This window comes from Carcharhinus amblyrhynchos, chromosome 3, assembly GCF_965287045.1.
Source record: "Carcharhinus amblyrhynchos chromosome 3, sCarAmb.v2.hapA, whole genome shotgun sequence".
NCBI lineage: Eukaryota > Metazoa > Chordata > Chondrichthyes > Carcharhiniformes > Carcharhinidae > Carcharhinus > Carcharhinus amblyrhynchos.
The window spans coordinates 9,772,465-9,789,033 of record NC_137326.1 but is presented as its reverse complement, the minus strand read 5'-3'; the positions used below and the strand labels follow the sequence as shown (position 1 = coordinate 9,789,033).

Genomic DNA, 16,569 nt, shown 5'->3' with positions numbered 1-16,569 from the left:
CCCGACTCCTAAACTCAATCCCTCAATTAATGAAGGCCAGTACACCATACGCCTTCTTGACCACATCCTCCACCTGCGAGGCCGATTTAAGAGTCCTATGGACCCGGACCCCAAGATCCCTCTGCTCTTCAACACAGCTAAGACTCCTACCCTTGATATTGTATTCCTTCATCCCATTGGTCCTGCCAAATGGACCACTACATATTTCTCTGCGTTGAAGTCCATCTGCCACTTCTCCGCCCAGTCTTGCATCCTATCTATGTCCCGCTGCAACTTCTGACAGCCCTCCAGACCATCCACAACACCACCAACCTTCGTATCGTCTGCGAACTTGCTAACCCATCCCTCCACTTCCTCATCCAGGTCATTTATGAAAATGACAAACAGCAAGGGTCCTAGAACAGATCCCTGGGGCACTCCACTGGTAACTGACCTCCATGCAGAAAAAGACCCATCCACAACCACTCTCTGCCTTCTGCAGGCAAGCCAGTTCTGGATCCACAAGGCCAAAGCCCCCTGGATCCCATGCCCTCTCACCTTCTCAAGAAGTCTTGCATGGGGGACCTTATCAAACGTGCAGATCCCCTAAGGGGTGTAAAGGAGATTATAGACCTGGGGGAGAGAGTGACATGCCCTGGCACTACTCCCGGCACAGATTGGCACTGCCAAGTTGGCACCATCAGGCTGGCAACAGCGGGAACCTCATGGATTGTGTGTGGGGGAGTATTAATTTACATATGGTGGCACCCAGAAGTGGACCCGGGAATGCCCTGGGGTGGGGGGCGCGTGGGGGTACGCTGTGCAATGTGGGAGCCGTCATTGTCTGTGCGGACAGGGTGGAAGGAGTCTGACGCTCAGGAGGAAGAGGGGGAAGGGTGGGTGCCGGCGTTGACTGTTGGCTGAGGCAGGAGAAGTGCTGACCCCAATCATGGGGGTGGGGTTGGGTGAGAAGTTCTGGCTCTGACCAGCAAGGGGTGGGGGGGGGGGGGGGGGGGGGGGGGTGTGGGGGCAGTGGCATTTGTGAGCTGGGGGGGTATTGGAGAAACGTTCATTCATGTTTTGATTGGAATGCTCTCGAAACGTGGTGCCCCAACCTCAGAACAGGCGGGTTCTGCTGGTGTGTTGAGACCCTGCCCCTAAATGATATCGTGAATGTCGCCCCAGGTGCTTTCTTTTCGACGGAGCGTGGTAAGATCTAGAGAAAACAGACTGACTTCTCTGGATAGAAACACATCTCACCGGAACGAAAACTCTTTCAAATTCTGCTTGGGTCACCCCCTAGTGGCTTTGACTTGCCCAATCTAGAGTTGGAGGAAACTTGACTTTATCTATTACTGGATATCAGAAATCAGTCAGACAACTTGGAGACTATGATGAAGTCAAGAGAGGTCATGTTGAAATAGAGCTCGGTGTATGTATGGAAACTGAAAGTGTGTTTTTAGATGATGTTGCTGAGGGGCAGCACATGGGCGAGAAATAAGAGTGAGTGGTGGTTAGCACCTTTGGAAATCCCCTTGCATGTTTCCTGTCACCTTAGGACATTTACTAGTTGAAAATGTCCAGCATCATTTAACTCTGAGGTGTTTTCATTGTGTCAATAGCTTGTAGTGTCTGCCTAGAACTAAATATTTTGCTCTGATAATATGTCCCTCAATGTCAAGAAGCAGGTGGTAGCCCCCCCCAGGGAACAGGTCATTTCCTGGTGAAGAGCTCTTTGAGGGGAATGGGGTTGCTTTGCTGGTTGTGAAATGTACCAACAAAACCAGAACGTGTTTGAGCTTACCAAAGTGAGACGTCCCTGAGTAGTAGACAGCCTCTTGCTAGCTGCCTTCTTCAAACAAACCTGTTGGCTTTACTGAGTTGAAGATGTGTCATAATTTAGTGAGCGAGGGTGGAGGCACTGTAGCCTCCCATCACATCCATGAACATCATTGTCTTTTAGGGAAACACTCCCCAGCTTGTAGTCAGTTCAGCATTACCACTCCTTGGGTCCCTCAACAATGATGTCAAATCATCTAGTTGGAACCTCAGGAACAGAATGGCTGGAATTTTACCGGCACACCCACCCTGGGATTTGGGGTGGGCGAGGCGCGCAGAATGGAATTCTCCATTGGACTCAGGCGGGATTTTACGAGCCCGAGCAAGATCGTAAAACGCCAGCCAATATCTTTGTACATGTCCAATTGGAGGGTGGTTCACTGGCAAAACAGGTAAGACAATAATATAAAGGAATGAATGATGGTCCCCCCAAGAATAAAATATCTCTAAACTATCCATTTGATGTGGACAAGGCTTCCACCTTCCAGCTCATTCCTATTTTTGCCACCTTAGTTTGAAATCGTTCTGCAAGCGAAATGAGGAAAATCCATGGATAGATTAGCAGCGTGGCACATCACCACTCTTCCTGTTGCATTTGAGATAGATGTGGCGTCGGAGGAGGTGCAGATTCCACACCAGGAACTGAAGGATTGGCATGAGGACGCAGATGCTCATGATGATACAGCCCATGGCAGGCCCCGGTTTCTCCCCGTAGTTCAGCGACCCGTAGATGTACGGCCTTCCCTTGAGGTTGGTGCCCCCAGCACCCCAGTAGATGACGGTAAAGAGGATATACGTCAGGCAATAGATCAAGGTGTAAACAAAGTGGGCGAGGTGTATGGGAGTCGCCGTCACAGCCACCTCCGCCAGTACGAGCACTGAGTTTATCGCATGCATATTGATGTTAATGGAGTCAAGGGGTCTCTTTGGAACATACTCTAAGCTCCAGAAGGCAGCTGTGACAAAAAGGGTGGTCACGCAGGTCAGGTTGTGCAAAATCCACTGTATGCAGACAGTGGGATATAATATAGTACAGGATGGATAGAATTCTGTCTGCAACGTCCGAGAAAGGGTCCCACCTTCAATTTCTGGACCTGCTTAGGACAAAGAAAATACAGTGACATTATTAAAAGTGCATCCTGAACTGCTGCTTCATATTTGCTAAGATATAGGAATCATAGAAACCTTTCCAATTTCAACTAGATGTCCCATTAAAACGTCATCTCTGCATTTAACTTGGGATATGAGCTGTATGTAAATAGAGGGGAAATGAGGAAGGCCTGCGATCTCCAAAAGAGAGATAGGAAGGGAGACTGACAAAGGAAAAGCAAGAGAGAAAGAGATAGAGGCCCAGAGAAAGAGAAAGACAGATAAGCAGAAGTTAGATTTTGTGGTGTCCAATTAAGAGAGACAGAGAAAGAAAAACGGACAGAGAAAGAGGAACCTGGATAGAAAGCGCGAGACAGCAGACAGACAGAAATTGGGAGTACATGGGATTGAGAGTTATAGATAGTTCTACGGCCTGGTAGGTATGAATATGATCAGTGCAACTTATGGGCCAAAGGGCCTGTTTGTGCTGTAGTGTTCTATGTTCTAAATTAGTCTGTTAATTATTTTATTTCTTAAACATTATGAAGGTTTTCCAGGTGACAGCAGTAACACTGAGGAAGACAAATTTATACCGTGTTAAACTTTGCTCTGTAAAGAGCAGTTTGTTTGCTCAAAATATTTACTTGCAGGGACTGATAAGCCTCACTATTTCCGGCGGTATAATCTGACCATTATCTGGAGGAATGACTGGAAAGGACGTGAGGTAGTGAAACATAATGGAGGATGGCAATCTGGGTGGGACTGTACTGCTCATTGGTCAGGCCCATTGGCGTTCATAATTGGTCAATTCATGTTCATATTCTTGCTGCCGATTGGTTAACTGTAGAACGGGCAGTAGTGCTTTTCTTGAGCAAGAGTAGGCAGACGTCTCTCTCGAGAAGGCTGCTGTCTTGGTGGATGTGTGGTATTGGTGGACCTCCATTGCACTTCTGATATGCATTGTATACCAATGTATGATGGTTCAGATATGTTAGGAGTTGGACTATTGGATGTAGTGATTCTTCAGCTAAGCATGTTTGACAATGGCTGATTGTCCCATTCACTGAGTTTGAAGAAGATTTGATGTTCTTCGAGTCCAGTGTGTAGGCTGCGGCCTGTATGTCCAATGTAGACCAGGCTGAAATTACACAGCATACTGTCAATACCTGGTCTATTAGAGATTGATTCTTGCCTTTGTGAGTATAAACAATAGAGTAGAGCTTCTTAGATGACTTGTATCAGATTTCTGTGCCCGTTGACTTATATAAAAAGTAATCTTTAAAACGTTTATTTATTAGTGTCACAAGTAGGCTTACATTAACACTACAACAAAGTTACTGCGAAAATCGCCTAGTTGTCATACTCCGATACCTGTTCAGGTACACACTGAGGGAGAATTTGGCATGGGCAATGCAGCTAACCTGCACATCTTTGGGAAGAAACCAGGGAACCAAGAGGTAACCCACACAGACATGGGTCGAATATGCAGAATCCGCGCAGTGACCCAAGCCGAGAATTGAACCGGGTCCCTGGCGCTGAGAGGCAGCAGTGCTAACCACCGTGCTACTACCTGTATGAGATGGAACCAAAGTATGGGAAGCTGACGCTTGTCGAAATGAAACTATTTGTTGTTGAATGAATGACTGGTGGGTGTGTGTTAATCTTTAGGGAAGGGAATTCATTGAGTTGATGTATGGACTTAACTTGGCAAAGTTGATGTCTTTTGTCACTGATAGAGAAGGGTCTACAACTGAACATGTTGCATGGTTGGATGGATGTTGGAAAGATCAGTTATTGAGATATGTTGTCAGAATGAGTGGCCTTTATGGTCAACTTGGTACCACCATGACACTTGCTGATGAAAAGTCAGGGAGATGGTGTGCAGAATTGTTGTTCTGTCTCTATGGTAAGAGTAATATTTCAGTTTTGATTGGGAAGATATTGTAGGAAACTATAAAGTTTCCTTCCTATCATGAAGAAAATGTTCTTGAATATTGCAGTCAGAGTTTAGGTTTAAGACTAACTAATTGAAATACCACTTGTTAGTAATTGTTGGGTTCCTAAGACAAAATTGTACTTTTAAAAACTGGCCTTTTTCTGCTAAACAAAGCAAAGATGGCTACTACAAGTCACCTGATGCTGGGGTTAGTCGTCTGCCTGGGAACTAATCTTGCTGGCGGAATTAGTGCATCTTTTTAGTCAACAGCTTCCCAACCATCAGCCCCTGAACACAGATGACATCCCTTTCAATAACCAACGACTGAGACATTATCAGTTCAGGAACCAAAACCAGTTTCAGATGGACATCCCTTTTTGGGGAAGGGAAGTCACATGGTACAAACCTCTAGCCTTTTTGGACAGTTTAATGTGAAATTAAACATCACCTGGACAAAATTCCAGCAGCCAGGCTGGGTAAGCAGTTTCAATTCCAAAAAAAGGCTGTCTGATTCCACAAGCTCCGATCGGCATCTGGGCAAATGGGCAAAATGCAGAAAAAGCCCAATGTGCTGTAATGTCATTCATTCCAAGGGTTTTGGTATTGTTGAACACATCAGAACAGAACCCCACCACAGTGAAAACACCCTCTGGAATCCGATTTTAGACTCCGGAAGTCACGTGAACTAATATCCACTTATCTTGTGGTCTTCATCCTGTAAGACCTTTTGTCTATTCCCTCCACCCTCCCTACCTCCCCAGTTTTACTGTGCAAACGGCTGGAGTGGGAAGTGACAAAGGAACCTTGGCCAACATTCTAGTTTTGCTTGTTCCCAGCTGGCTGCCAGCGAGAACTTGGCACTCCATTCACTGCAGTGACAGGGGAGAGTCCCAGCCACGGATGAGATAAGAGGCTTCCGACATTTCTTTTTTTCAGGTTTTGAATGCGTGACAAAAAAAAACTAACTTCCTGAGATAATCCTAACTCGAGTTTGCTGAGGATCGTAAGTAAAATTGGATCATAAAATCCGAGGGGTTGGGGACACCGTCATCCCCGATTCTTTTCAAGAACTAAATCAGAACACCTTCTGCTTATGAAGAGGTGATAAGAGGAAATCAGAGCAGTTTGAACTGTCCCTCTCCTGTCCATTACATGACAATTAGTGACAATAGAGTCCCTGTAACAGTACCATATCTGTGTTTGAAATAGGAGCCTTGTCACTGGAAAGGCCAAAAGACAAAAAAATGACAAGACGGCAACTTTCTGACCAACCACATACCCCCTTACTCAAGAAACGCCCCGCCGCCCATTCGACTGAATCAACCAATCAGCAGCAGGAATGCTAACATGGATTTATCTACTATGAACACAATATCCTGACCAGTCAAAAGTAAGATCCTGCCATAATCCCAATCCTCCACCATTTACAGCGCCCTCTGTTAGACATTCCCCCAGTTGATGGGTAGAGTACGCAGCCTGAAATATTGAGGCCTACCAGTTCTCGGTTACGTTAGCAACTGCTCTTTTCAGAGCAAAGACTCTGCATGATGTTTGCGTGGTGGATATGTCTTCCTCAATGGTTTGACCTTCCTGTAATTTTGAAACTGGTGTATTGCAGGCTGTCTGAAACAGGGACGTGGAATTATATAGAGCACAGCACAGAGAGAGGCCCCAACATCAACCTGTTGATGCTCCACATGAGCCTCCGACCACCCTAACAACCTTTCCTTCCCTTCCTTTCGGGCTGCACACTAGCTCCATCGGGCGACATGGTGGCACAGTGGTTAGCACTGTAACCTCACAGCGCTAGGGACCCAGATTCGATTCCCGGATTGGGTCACTGTCTGTGTGGAGCCTGCACATTCTCCCCGTGTCTGCGTGGGTTTCCTCCAGACGCTCCGGTTTCCTCCCACATTCAGAAAGACATGCTGGTTAAGTGCATTGATCCGAACAGGTGCCGGACTCTGGCGACTGGGGGAATTTCACAGTAGCTTCATTGCAGTGTTAATGTAAGCCTTGCTTGTAACTAATAAATTAACTTTTACCTGTTTTTCCCTCATGTGTTAATTTAGCTTCCCTTAAATGCAACCACGCTAGTTCCTGATTTCTTACATAAGACAACAGGAAATGCTTTAAATGATACAGTCTGAAGAGACTAAAGAGGGAATTAAATATACTCCTGGAGAGAAGTGAATATGGGATGTGGTGAGAATTCGAGGATTGACCTGTGTAAGGGGAACATTTGAAGGTCAGAAATGGATTACATTTTGATTTAAGATACTTCCTGGAGGCACAATAATTGAAGGAGGTGTGTTGGATACTTTGGACCAGGTAAGAATAGAACCAAACAAGAGGATTAAAGGAGAAAATTTATGATAATAGTGTTTAAACCTGTATCAAAATTACTTACAAAATTTATACGGGAATGTTGTGGTAGTAATGATGGCAAAACTGTCTGAAATAACGCCTCAGAGGCCGGTGTCCCTTCATCAGATTACCTATATTTACAAACTCTATCTCACTCCTAGAGTGATTCAGATGTATAGTCAGAATTAGGAGTGTCAGAAGAACTGACACTCCCATTTTTGTATAGCCAGACAAGGCTGCCTGATTGGACAGGGAATTACAACCTCAATCAGGGAGCCCACACTCCAAGAAGTCAACCACTTTGGCCTCATTGAAATCATTACATTGTCAACATTTGCCATCGTTACACCTCTGAAGCCGACAGAAAATTCTGGAATCTGCACATGCGCAGTTAAATATCGAAATTCAGAAATTGTTGTCAGTGGTTCTGCACTTCTCCATAGGGCACATGGCAAAGTCTGCCAGCCTGCAATGAATTCAAAATTACTGAACTGATGAAAATGTACATTGTTAGAATGCCGTGTGCAATTCTGGTCGTCTTATTATAGAAAGGATATTATTAAACTAGAGAGAGTGCAGAAAAGATTTGCTAGGATGCTGCCAGGACTTGATGGATTAAGTTACAAGGAGAGGCTGGATAAGCAGGGACTTTTTTCTCTGGAGTGTAGGAGGCTTAAGGATCTTATAGAGGTCTATAAAATAATGAGGGGCAAAAATCAGCTGGATAGTCAATATCTTTTCCCAAAGGTAGGGGAGTCTAAAACTAGAGGGCATAGGTTTAAGCTGAGAGGGGAGAGATACAAAAGTGTCCAGAGGGGCAATTTTTTCACACAGAGGGTGGTGAATGTCTGGTACAAGCTGCCACAGGCAGTAGTAGAGGTGGGTAAAAGTTTGTCTTTTAAAAAACATTTAGATAGTTACTTGGGTATGATGTATATAGAGGGATATGGGCCAAATGTGGCAATTGGATTAGCTTAGGGGTTTAAAATAAAAGGGCAGCATGGACAAGTTGGGCCGAAGGGCCTGTTCCATGCTGTAAACTTCTATGACTCTATGTTAGTCTTTGTGTAAACAAAATCTGTGATAAAATCCCCCTTTGTTGATTGAAGTGTGATTCGGATTTAATGGGAATCTAAGTTTATAATTATTGTCGAACAACCTCTTTGCCGCAAAGAAACTAATTTCATTTACTCCATTACAGTGAAACAAACATGTTTAAAAATGTTGTTTATTTAATTTTTGTTTTATGATATTTTAGATTCAATATTAATTCCATTTTTATGCTCCTACCATTTATCTCTAAAATTGTAATTAAAAATGAAAAATTTGACTGTATTTTACTTCCTGGTTTACTGCCTGTGAGAATACTTCAATATGATTGGATTTCCTCGACTTGGCACCAGATTTAAACTGACATCAGGAAAGGGGGAATTTGCCCAATGTCGATCTCTTTGTGGGCAGCTTTCTTTGAGGTAGGAGGGGGCATGATGGCACAGTGGTTAGCGCTGCTGCCTCACAGCTCCAGAGACCCAGGTTCGATTCCGGCTTCGAGTCAATGCCTGTGTGGAGTCTGTACGTTCTCCCTGTACGCATGGGTTTCCTCTGGGTGTTCCAGTTTCCTCCCACGGCCCAAAAATGTGTGGATTAGATTGATTGGCCAGGCTAAATTGCTCCTGAATGTCCACAAGGTAAATACATGGAGTTACAGGGATAGCGCCTGGGTGGGATTATTGTTGGTGCAGGCTTGATGGGCTGAATGGCCTACTTCTGCACCGTATTCACAGGCAAGCATTGTCACTAACCATGAGAGTTGGGCTAATGTCTTACCTGGGTTGCATCTTGAAATCTCCTGTAATGAGGCTGCACTAATGTCTGACTTCTTCCGCCCAAGCGCCATGTAGCATATCAGATTTACCAACGCCAGGACGAAGTATATGGTTAGGAGGACGTAAGTTACGTGCGTCAGGAAGATGAACCATTTCGGGTCGCCAGTCTGAACTCCACTTAAAATGCACCAAACCAGGGCGTAGATCGCGGCGGAACCTCGATAGAATAACCAGACAGCCGGGTGGAACCTCCACTGAGAGAGAGAAAAGAGAAACATTCGGTCAACGTGAACCAAGAACTCGGAAACTGAGCTTGTGGCATCAACAAGATGAACTCTCACAATCCGGACGATAATTGTATAGCGGCTGCCAAATAATGGAAAGAAAGGATAGTCAGGGTGTTAGATGAGCCATCCGCCTGCACCCATTCCCGGCACACAGCCACTGGTTTTCTGAACCCAACCCCTCCCTCTGTAAGGTAAAGTTATTTGGCACGGTGGCACAGTGGTTAGCACTACTGCAGTGCCAGGGTCCCAGATTCAATTCTGGCCTTCAGGTCATTGTCTGTGCGGAGTCTGCCTGTGTCTGCGTGGGTTTCCTCCCACACTCCAAAGATGTGCGGGTTAGGTCGATTGGCCGTGCTAAATTGCCCTTTAATGTCAGGGGGATTAGGAGGGTAAATGCAAGGGGTTTTAGGGACAGAGCCTGGACAGGATTGTGGTCAGTGCCAAATGGTCTCCTTCTGCACTGTGGGGCTTTTAACTTTTATCTCAATTTTCTTTCTTCTTCTGAAGGTACTTACTCACGATGGGGTACGGCTCCATTAGGTAGGTTGCCAAGGGTGCGCTTCTTGTGTTAGTTTAGACAGTAGGTGTGAGAGTGGGCTATTTTACACAGGGTTCCATAGTGTAGACAGAGCGGTCATGTGATAACGTGGTTACTTAAAGGGCCACATGTTGGAAGTGAGGGATTTCTTCCTGGAGCGTGGGCAGAGAGAGATATGGTATGTAAGAGCTACTCAGAGTACTTAATAAACTATCGCTGTTATAAGTTTTTGACTGTGAGTCATTTGAACCCTGCACTTCTGCACATGGTATATTTACATCACAGAAATTTGGTTCAACCAGTCTAAGCTGGGTCAAGCTTCTCCTTATCTAAATCAATCATAGAAACTCTCTGCTCTTCCCCATTGCCTGTGCAACTCCTGCTCAAGTAGAGTTTATTTATTAGTCACAAGTAAGGTTTGCATTAACACTGCAATGAAGTTACTGTGAAATTCCCCTAGTCGCCACGCTCCAGCGCCCGTTCGGGTCAATGCACCTAACCAGCACGTCATTCAGACTGTGGGAGGAAACCGAAGCACCCGGAGGAAACCCACACAGACATGGGGAGAATGTGCAAATTCCACACAGACAGTGACCCAAACCGGGAATCGAACCCCCGTTCCTGGTGCTGTGAGGCAGCAATGCTAACCAAATACACCTGTACTATTCACTTCAACCAATCTTTGCAGTAATGAGTTCCACGTTCTCATCGCTCTTTGGGTAAAAGTGTTTGTTCCGAGCTCTCTACTTGATTTCTTGGTGACTATTTGACAATGATGGGACAGAGCAGCTAAGTTCACCCTCCTCCCCCCACCCCGCCCCCAATCCATATAAACACAAGTATATGCATAACACACAACAGACATGCATTACGATACAGTCTACTGCACAGGGAACAGGAACAGGAACTCTGGCTGATTAACTCAAAACGGATTTGGTTTCCAACTTGGAAACATTCGCTCGTCTTATTCAAACTGGAACTGAGCTTCCGACCCACATCCACACAAATACAAAAATGGCTCACCGCATGTGCAGTCAGACCCGCTGATATTTTCCAGCATTTTTCCTTTATGCTTCCAGCATCTGCAGTCATTAGCTTTCAGCTGCAATTACAAAGTTACCCCCTCACCGGTGGCATTGTGACCCCTCCCCCCACCCTCCCCCCATCCCTCACCAACACGAGCCGCTGGACCGGAGCATCAGGACCCTCCCCGGCACACCCTGGAGACCCCCGTCACAATGCCCTCCGTGACTCACCCCTGCATGGCGCCTCCCCCCCCCCCCTTGCTGAATACCCCTTGATGCAGATCTCCCCCTTGCATAGCACCTCCCCCCCCCCACCCCACCGTCATCTCCACCGCTGCTTAGGCTGCACCCCCTTTGCACCGCATTGGCACACTTACGGTGCCCAAGTAGGCACTGCCAAGCTGGCACCGCCTGATGGACACCACCCAGCCATGCCCCCGATCACCCATGGGCTTTAATGGCCTCTGATCTCCCTGGTATGGCCATGGCACCTCATCTGCGCAACTGCAGAGCAATAGCTGTTTTTGCCGGCATGATATCTCGCCAGCGAGGGGGTAAAGCATTCGGGAGGGCGGAAGTTGCGTGCTGAACCAGGTGAGTGGATGTAAATGTATGCAGTCCGATGTTAATAGACTTAGCGCCCTTTCCGGGCATGAACATGAGAGCCTAAGAACTAGGGGCAGGAGTAGGCCATTTGGCCCCTCGAGCCTGCTCCGCCATTCCATGGTTGATCTTTTTGTGGACTCAGCTCCACTTATCCGCCCGCTCACCATCACCTTAATTCCTTTACTGTTCAAAAATTTATCTACCTCTGCCTTAAAAACACTCAATGCGGTGGCCTCACTGGGCAGGCAATTCCACAGATTCACAACCCTCTGCGTGAAGAATTTTCTTCTCAACTCAGTCCTCAATCAGCTCCCCCTTATGTTGAGACTATGTCCCCTAGTTCTAGCTTAACCTGCCAGTGGAAACCTCCCTGCTTCTATCTTAACTATTCCCTTCATGATCTTATATGTTTCTATAAGATCTCCCCTCATTCTTCTGAACTCCAGTGAGCATAGCTCCAGTCTACTCAGTCTCTCTTCATAAGCCAACCCTCTCAACTCCGGAATCAACCTCGTGAATCTCCTCTGCACCCCCTCCAGTGCCAGTATATCCTTCCTCAAGCTACTCTCGTCGGTAAAGAGGGTTCGGGAAGGTAGCAAATTTACTTGCGTTTGGCGCAAATCGGAAGTTTGGCCTCGCGCACTAATTTCCCGATTCACCCACGTTGACTGACCGGCACTGTGAGCCGGCAAGATCACAGCCGAGTTGGGAGAGCAAATCCAAACTTTAAAAGCAGGAAAGGATAATTCTAAGAAGCAGACTGCTGTTCTAATGATTGAATTTGAAGAGTCTAAAAGTCAGTTACCAGTCAGAACAGTTTAGGCCCGTACTCTCTGAAATGCAGAAGACTGAGAGGAAATCAAATTGAGGTGAACAAGATGATAAAAGGTATGGATAAGCTAGACGTGGAGCGGATTGCTTCCGCTTGTGGGACATTCTAGGACGAGAGGTCACAGTCTTGGGATAAGGGGCAGCAAATTTAAAACAGAATTAAGGAGAAACTACTTCTCCCAAAGTGTTGTGAGTCTGTGGAATTCACTACCCCAAAATGCAGCGGATGCTGGGGCAGTGAGTAAATTTAAGGAGGGGTTAGACAGATTTTTAATTGGTAATGGGTTGAAGGGTTACGGGGAGAAGGCAGAAAAATGGGGATGAGGAGCATATCAGCCATAATCGAATGGCGGAGTGAATGTGATGGGCTGAATGGCCTAATTCTGCTCCGAAATCTTATGAACTTATATCCTTTCAGATGTTTACCCAATTGACTTTTGAATGTAATTGAATCTGTTTCCATCAAATTTAAGGAGTAGTTGGACAGATTTTTAATTAACGTTTATTTATTAGTCACAAGTAGACATACATTAACACTGCAATTAAGTTACTGTGAAAATCCACTAGTCGCCACACTCCGGCACCTGTTTGGGTACACTGAGGGAGAAACTAGCACGGCCAATGCATCTAACCTGCACATCTTTGGACTGTGGGAGGAAACTGGAGCAGCTGGAGGAAACCGGTGCCTGTTTGGGTACACTGAGGGAGAATTTAGCATGGCCAATGCATCTAACCTGCACGTCTTTGGATTGTGGGAGGAAACTGGAGCACCAGGAGGAAACCCGCGCAGACACGGGGAGAATGTGCCAACTCCACACAGACAGTGACCCAAACGGGGAATCAAACCCAGGTCCCAGACGCTGTGAGGCAGCAGTGCTAACCACTGTGCCAACCCCAACCCATTGGTAATGGATTGGAGGGTTATGGGGAGAAGGCAGGAAAATGGGGATGAGGAGCATATCAGCCATGATCGAATGGTGGAGAGGATTCAATGGGCCGAATGGTCAAATTCTGCCCCTATATCTAATGAACTTACAAACACAGGAGAAAGGTTCTGAAAGGAAATGAATGCTGTGGTGAAGGTGTGAAGCTGGCATATGGATTCTGCAGCTAACTCTGAAGCAAAATCAACGGCAGAGCTAAACGAAAAGATCCATAAGCCTGAAAAAGAATTGGAAACAAAAGAGTTAACAAACACCTGGGCGGAATTGTGAAATAAATGGAAATGAAGGCTCCCTTTTTGAAAGGTCAACATTCAGCAAGATCACGGCAGACCCCATAGGAAAAGAAAATCCGTGTCAACTCCAGGAACGAACAGAGTGAGGATTCCCTCTGGAGGGAACGGGATAAATCCACAGTGTCCAAACAAAGCTGACAGGTCGTCAGTAAGGAGAGACGCAACTGGAGGGAGTTGCAGAAAGGGAATAAGTTGAGACAACCAAGTACCAGAAAGAGAGTGAGACAGTTCCAGTGCCAAAAAAAACCCCTCACAAAATTCTCCAGCCTCCAGGCTGTCTGAATTTAAAATGTTGGGACTTGAATCGGGTGGGCGGATGGGGGGTGGGGAGGGGGATGCAGGGGAGGGGGCATTGGGGGGTGGGGGATGCAGGGGACTGGATAGTGTCAGGGAGCGGAGAAGGAATAACAAGTATTGCAAATATATTTGGTTAAAGACGGGAGATGGAAGGTGTAGTATAAGGGTATTTGGCAGAGCAAGGGTTAATGTAGGACTGGGGAGACAGTACGACCCAGACGCTGATGTAGAGGGTCCCATGACTGTGTGTAGAGAAGTCTGGGAGTGGGCAACTTGGAGCTAGCACTAGTGCAGAAATATATCTTGGCAGCTTATATAGTTATGGTTTACTGGTAAACGGCTTGTGTTCAATCATGCAAGCACTCAGACCTCTTAGTGAGACACCAAACATTCTTTACAGCAAGGGAAACCACAAGAGTGGCCAGCACTAACGCCTCACTGCGGGTTAGGGCACACAGGCTCACCTGTTCCCCGCCATCTCTGCTCCTGTACCATCTTGTCTGACGAGAGAGAGGGAAAGGTGTTAATGCCAGCTGGGCAATCAGCTTTCGTGATTTTGCTGTCATAATTGAATAACTGGCGGTAGGTGTGTGCGAGCTGTGAACTGTGGGCATGAGGCTTGCAGCAGTGAGTGCAACGAAGCATCGAAATGTGACAGAGTTATTCAGTAGGTGAGTAATGGGGATGTGGTGATCGAACATTGCCCAAATGTGGAGGTGCAGTTGGTGGACGTGGCTTTTGAGAAGATGTATTCACTGACCTTGACCACTCGTGTGAGGTCATTGGACCTCTTGTGGTACTGCATCCAGATCCCTGGCTCCTTACTCCTGGAAAAGAGCGTCATGCTCATCTGTTCCCATTGCCCTTTGATTGTGTCTGGTTCCCTCCAGACTGAGATCTTTCACCTTCCACTTGGTGGCACAGTGATTAGCACTGCTGCCTCACAGTGCCAGGGACCTCGGTTCGATTCCCAGCTTGGCTCACTGCCTGTGTGGGGCCTGCACATTCACCCCATACCTGCGTGGGTTTCCTCCGGGTACTCCGGTTTCCTCCCATAGTCCAAAGACGTGTAGTTAGGTGAATTGGCCGTGCTAAATTCTCCCCCGGTGTACCAGAACAGGCGCCGGAGTGTGGCGACTAGCAGATTTTCACAGTTAAAGTAAAATTTATTTATTAGTCACAAGTAAGGCTGACATAATCACTGCAATGAATTTACTGTGAAATTGCCCTAGTTGCCAAACAGTCCGGTGCCTGTTTGGGTCAATGCATCTAACCAGCACTTTTTAATTGCAGTGTTAATGTAAGCCTACTTGTGACACTAAAAAATAAACTTTACTTTCATTCACTTAAGATCTCCAATGTTACATCCGCTCGCTCCCAGGCTGGGCTGTTTGCATCTGAGATTCACTTTGTCCAGAGCTGCCAATCTCTGCTGCTGCCACAATGCATCTCCCCTTTCCCGGGCTGGTTTTTTTTTAACACAGTGCAGGCAAGCTTTAAGTTGTGTGAAAATGCTACGATATTTGACTCTCCTCCTCCCCCCACCCCCCCTCCCCACTCCCATCTTACTGATGTGAGCAGCCAGTGAAGAGTGCAGTCTGCGCTGGCTGGACACAGTAATTACTCAACTGAGAGGCCAGCTCAGAGTTAGTGCGCTGCACTGAGTGGGCAAAGGTTAATCGTAAATTGTGATCATCGCGTCTGACCCCCCAGCCTGTCGCTGTTACACTAGCCTGAAAGCTGAACGCTTACTCCCATCTGCTTTGAGATTTGCAGATAGTCACAATCTCCAGATGAATCACATTGTAAGCAACTTACTGCTAACATGACAGAAATATAACTTCTGTCCTACCTGCGATCGAAGGATCATTTGTGGATTTCTGGCCTTTGGAGAACGTTTTTCCGTCGTGAACTCTTGCTTAAATTGCTTGATCCAAGAAGCTCCCATTTTTTTTTAATGGCCTGTATATAATTCAGCGTTCTGACTGAGTCCTGGCATCGACTGATCTGTATTTATACAGAGGCATTTGGTTCTGGAAGTTGGAACTGGCTGAGAATGACTCAGAACTGATATCACAGTGATTTTTTTTTTGCTGGCAGTCCTTCTCTTCCCCTCAGCCCGCCCCCCACCCCACCCCTTTGTCCTGTCCCATTCCCCCCCCACTCACACCCTCCCCCACCACCCACTCCCTCCCCATCGCCAACTTTCTAAGCAAAAGGAGGACAGCTTTCACTTACAAGCTATGTAAGCAGTAGCAGCGACTCTGAATCATAGAATCACAGAGCCCTACAGTGCAGGAAGAGGCCCTTCGGCCCATCGAGTCTGCACCGAACACAATCCCACCCAGGCCCTATCCCCATATCCCTACATTTTATACCCACTAATCCCTCTAACCTACACATCCCTGGACACGAAGGGGCAATTTCTTAGCCTGGCCAATCAACCTAACCCGAAAACAACAGGAACCCGTCCAGATGGTGTAGCGGGGAATTTCGCTCTCTCCGCCCTGTCCCACTTTACCGATTTTGGGGCACCCGTGCCAAAGTTATCCAGTTGCACAAATGTAGACACCCTACTTTCCCGGCCCCCCCACCCCTGACCCCCACCACCACCACCACACAATCGAGCCGCCGTTCGCTATAAAGAAACCTCACCAGTGGAGAACTTTGTCTTAATTGGACTGCACTGTTAAATTCTGTGCCAGTATCAGG

General features: G+C 46.7%; 1 protein-coding gene across 2 annotated transcripts; it reads right to left on the bottom strand.

Annotated features, from left to right (window-relative positions):
• Nucleotides 1-1,011: 1,011 nt before the first annotated feature.
• Nucleotides 1,012-15,856, bottom strand: LOC145341325 (protein rolling stone-like). 2 transcript variants are annotated; one of them, XM_080186237.1, is made up of 3 exons: nucleotides 15,710-15,856; nucleotides 9,038-9,290; nucleotides 1,012-2,915 (listed from the first exon to the last, which is right to left on the bottom strand). In XM_080186237.1, the coding sequence occupies exons 1-3, from the start codon at nucleotides 15,803-15,805 to the stop codon at nucleotides 2,377-2,379; spliced, it is 888 nt and encodes a 295-aa protein (XP_080042363.1). In that variant the 5' UTR covers nucleotides 15,806-15,856; the 3' UTR covers nucleotides 1,012-2,376. The 2 variants fall into 2 exon arrangements, with proteins under 2 accessions (XP_080042363.1, XP_080042364.1); XM_080186238.1 differs by having other exon boundaries at nucleotides 1,012-2,912.
• Nucleotides 15,857-16,569: the final 713 nt, after the last annotated feature.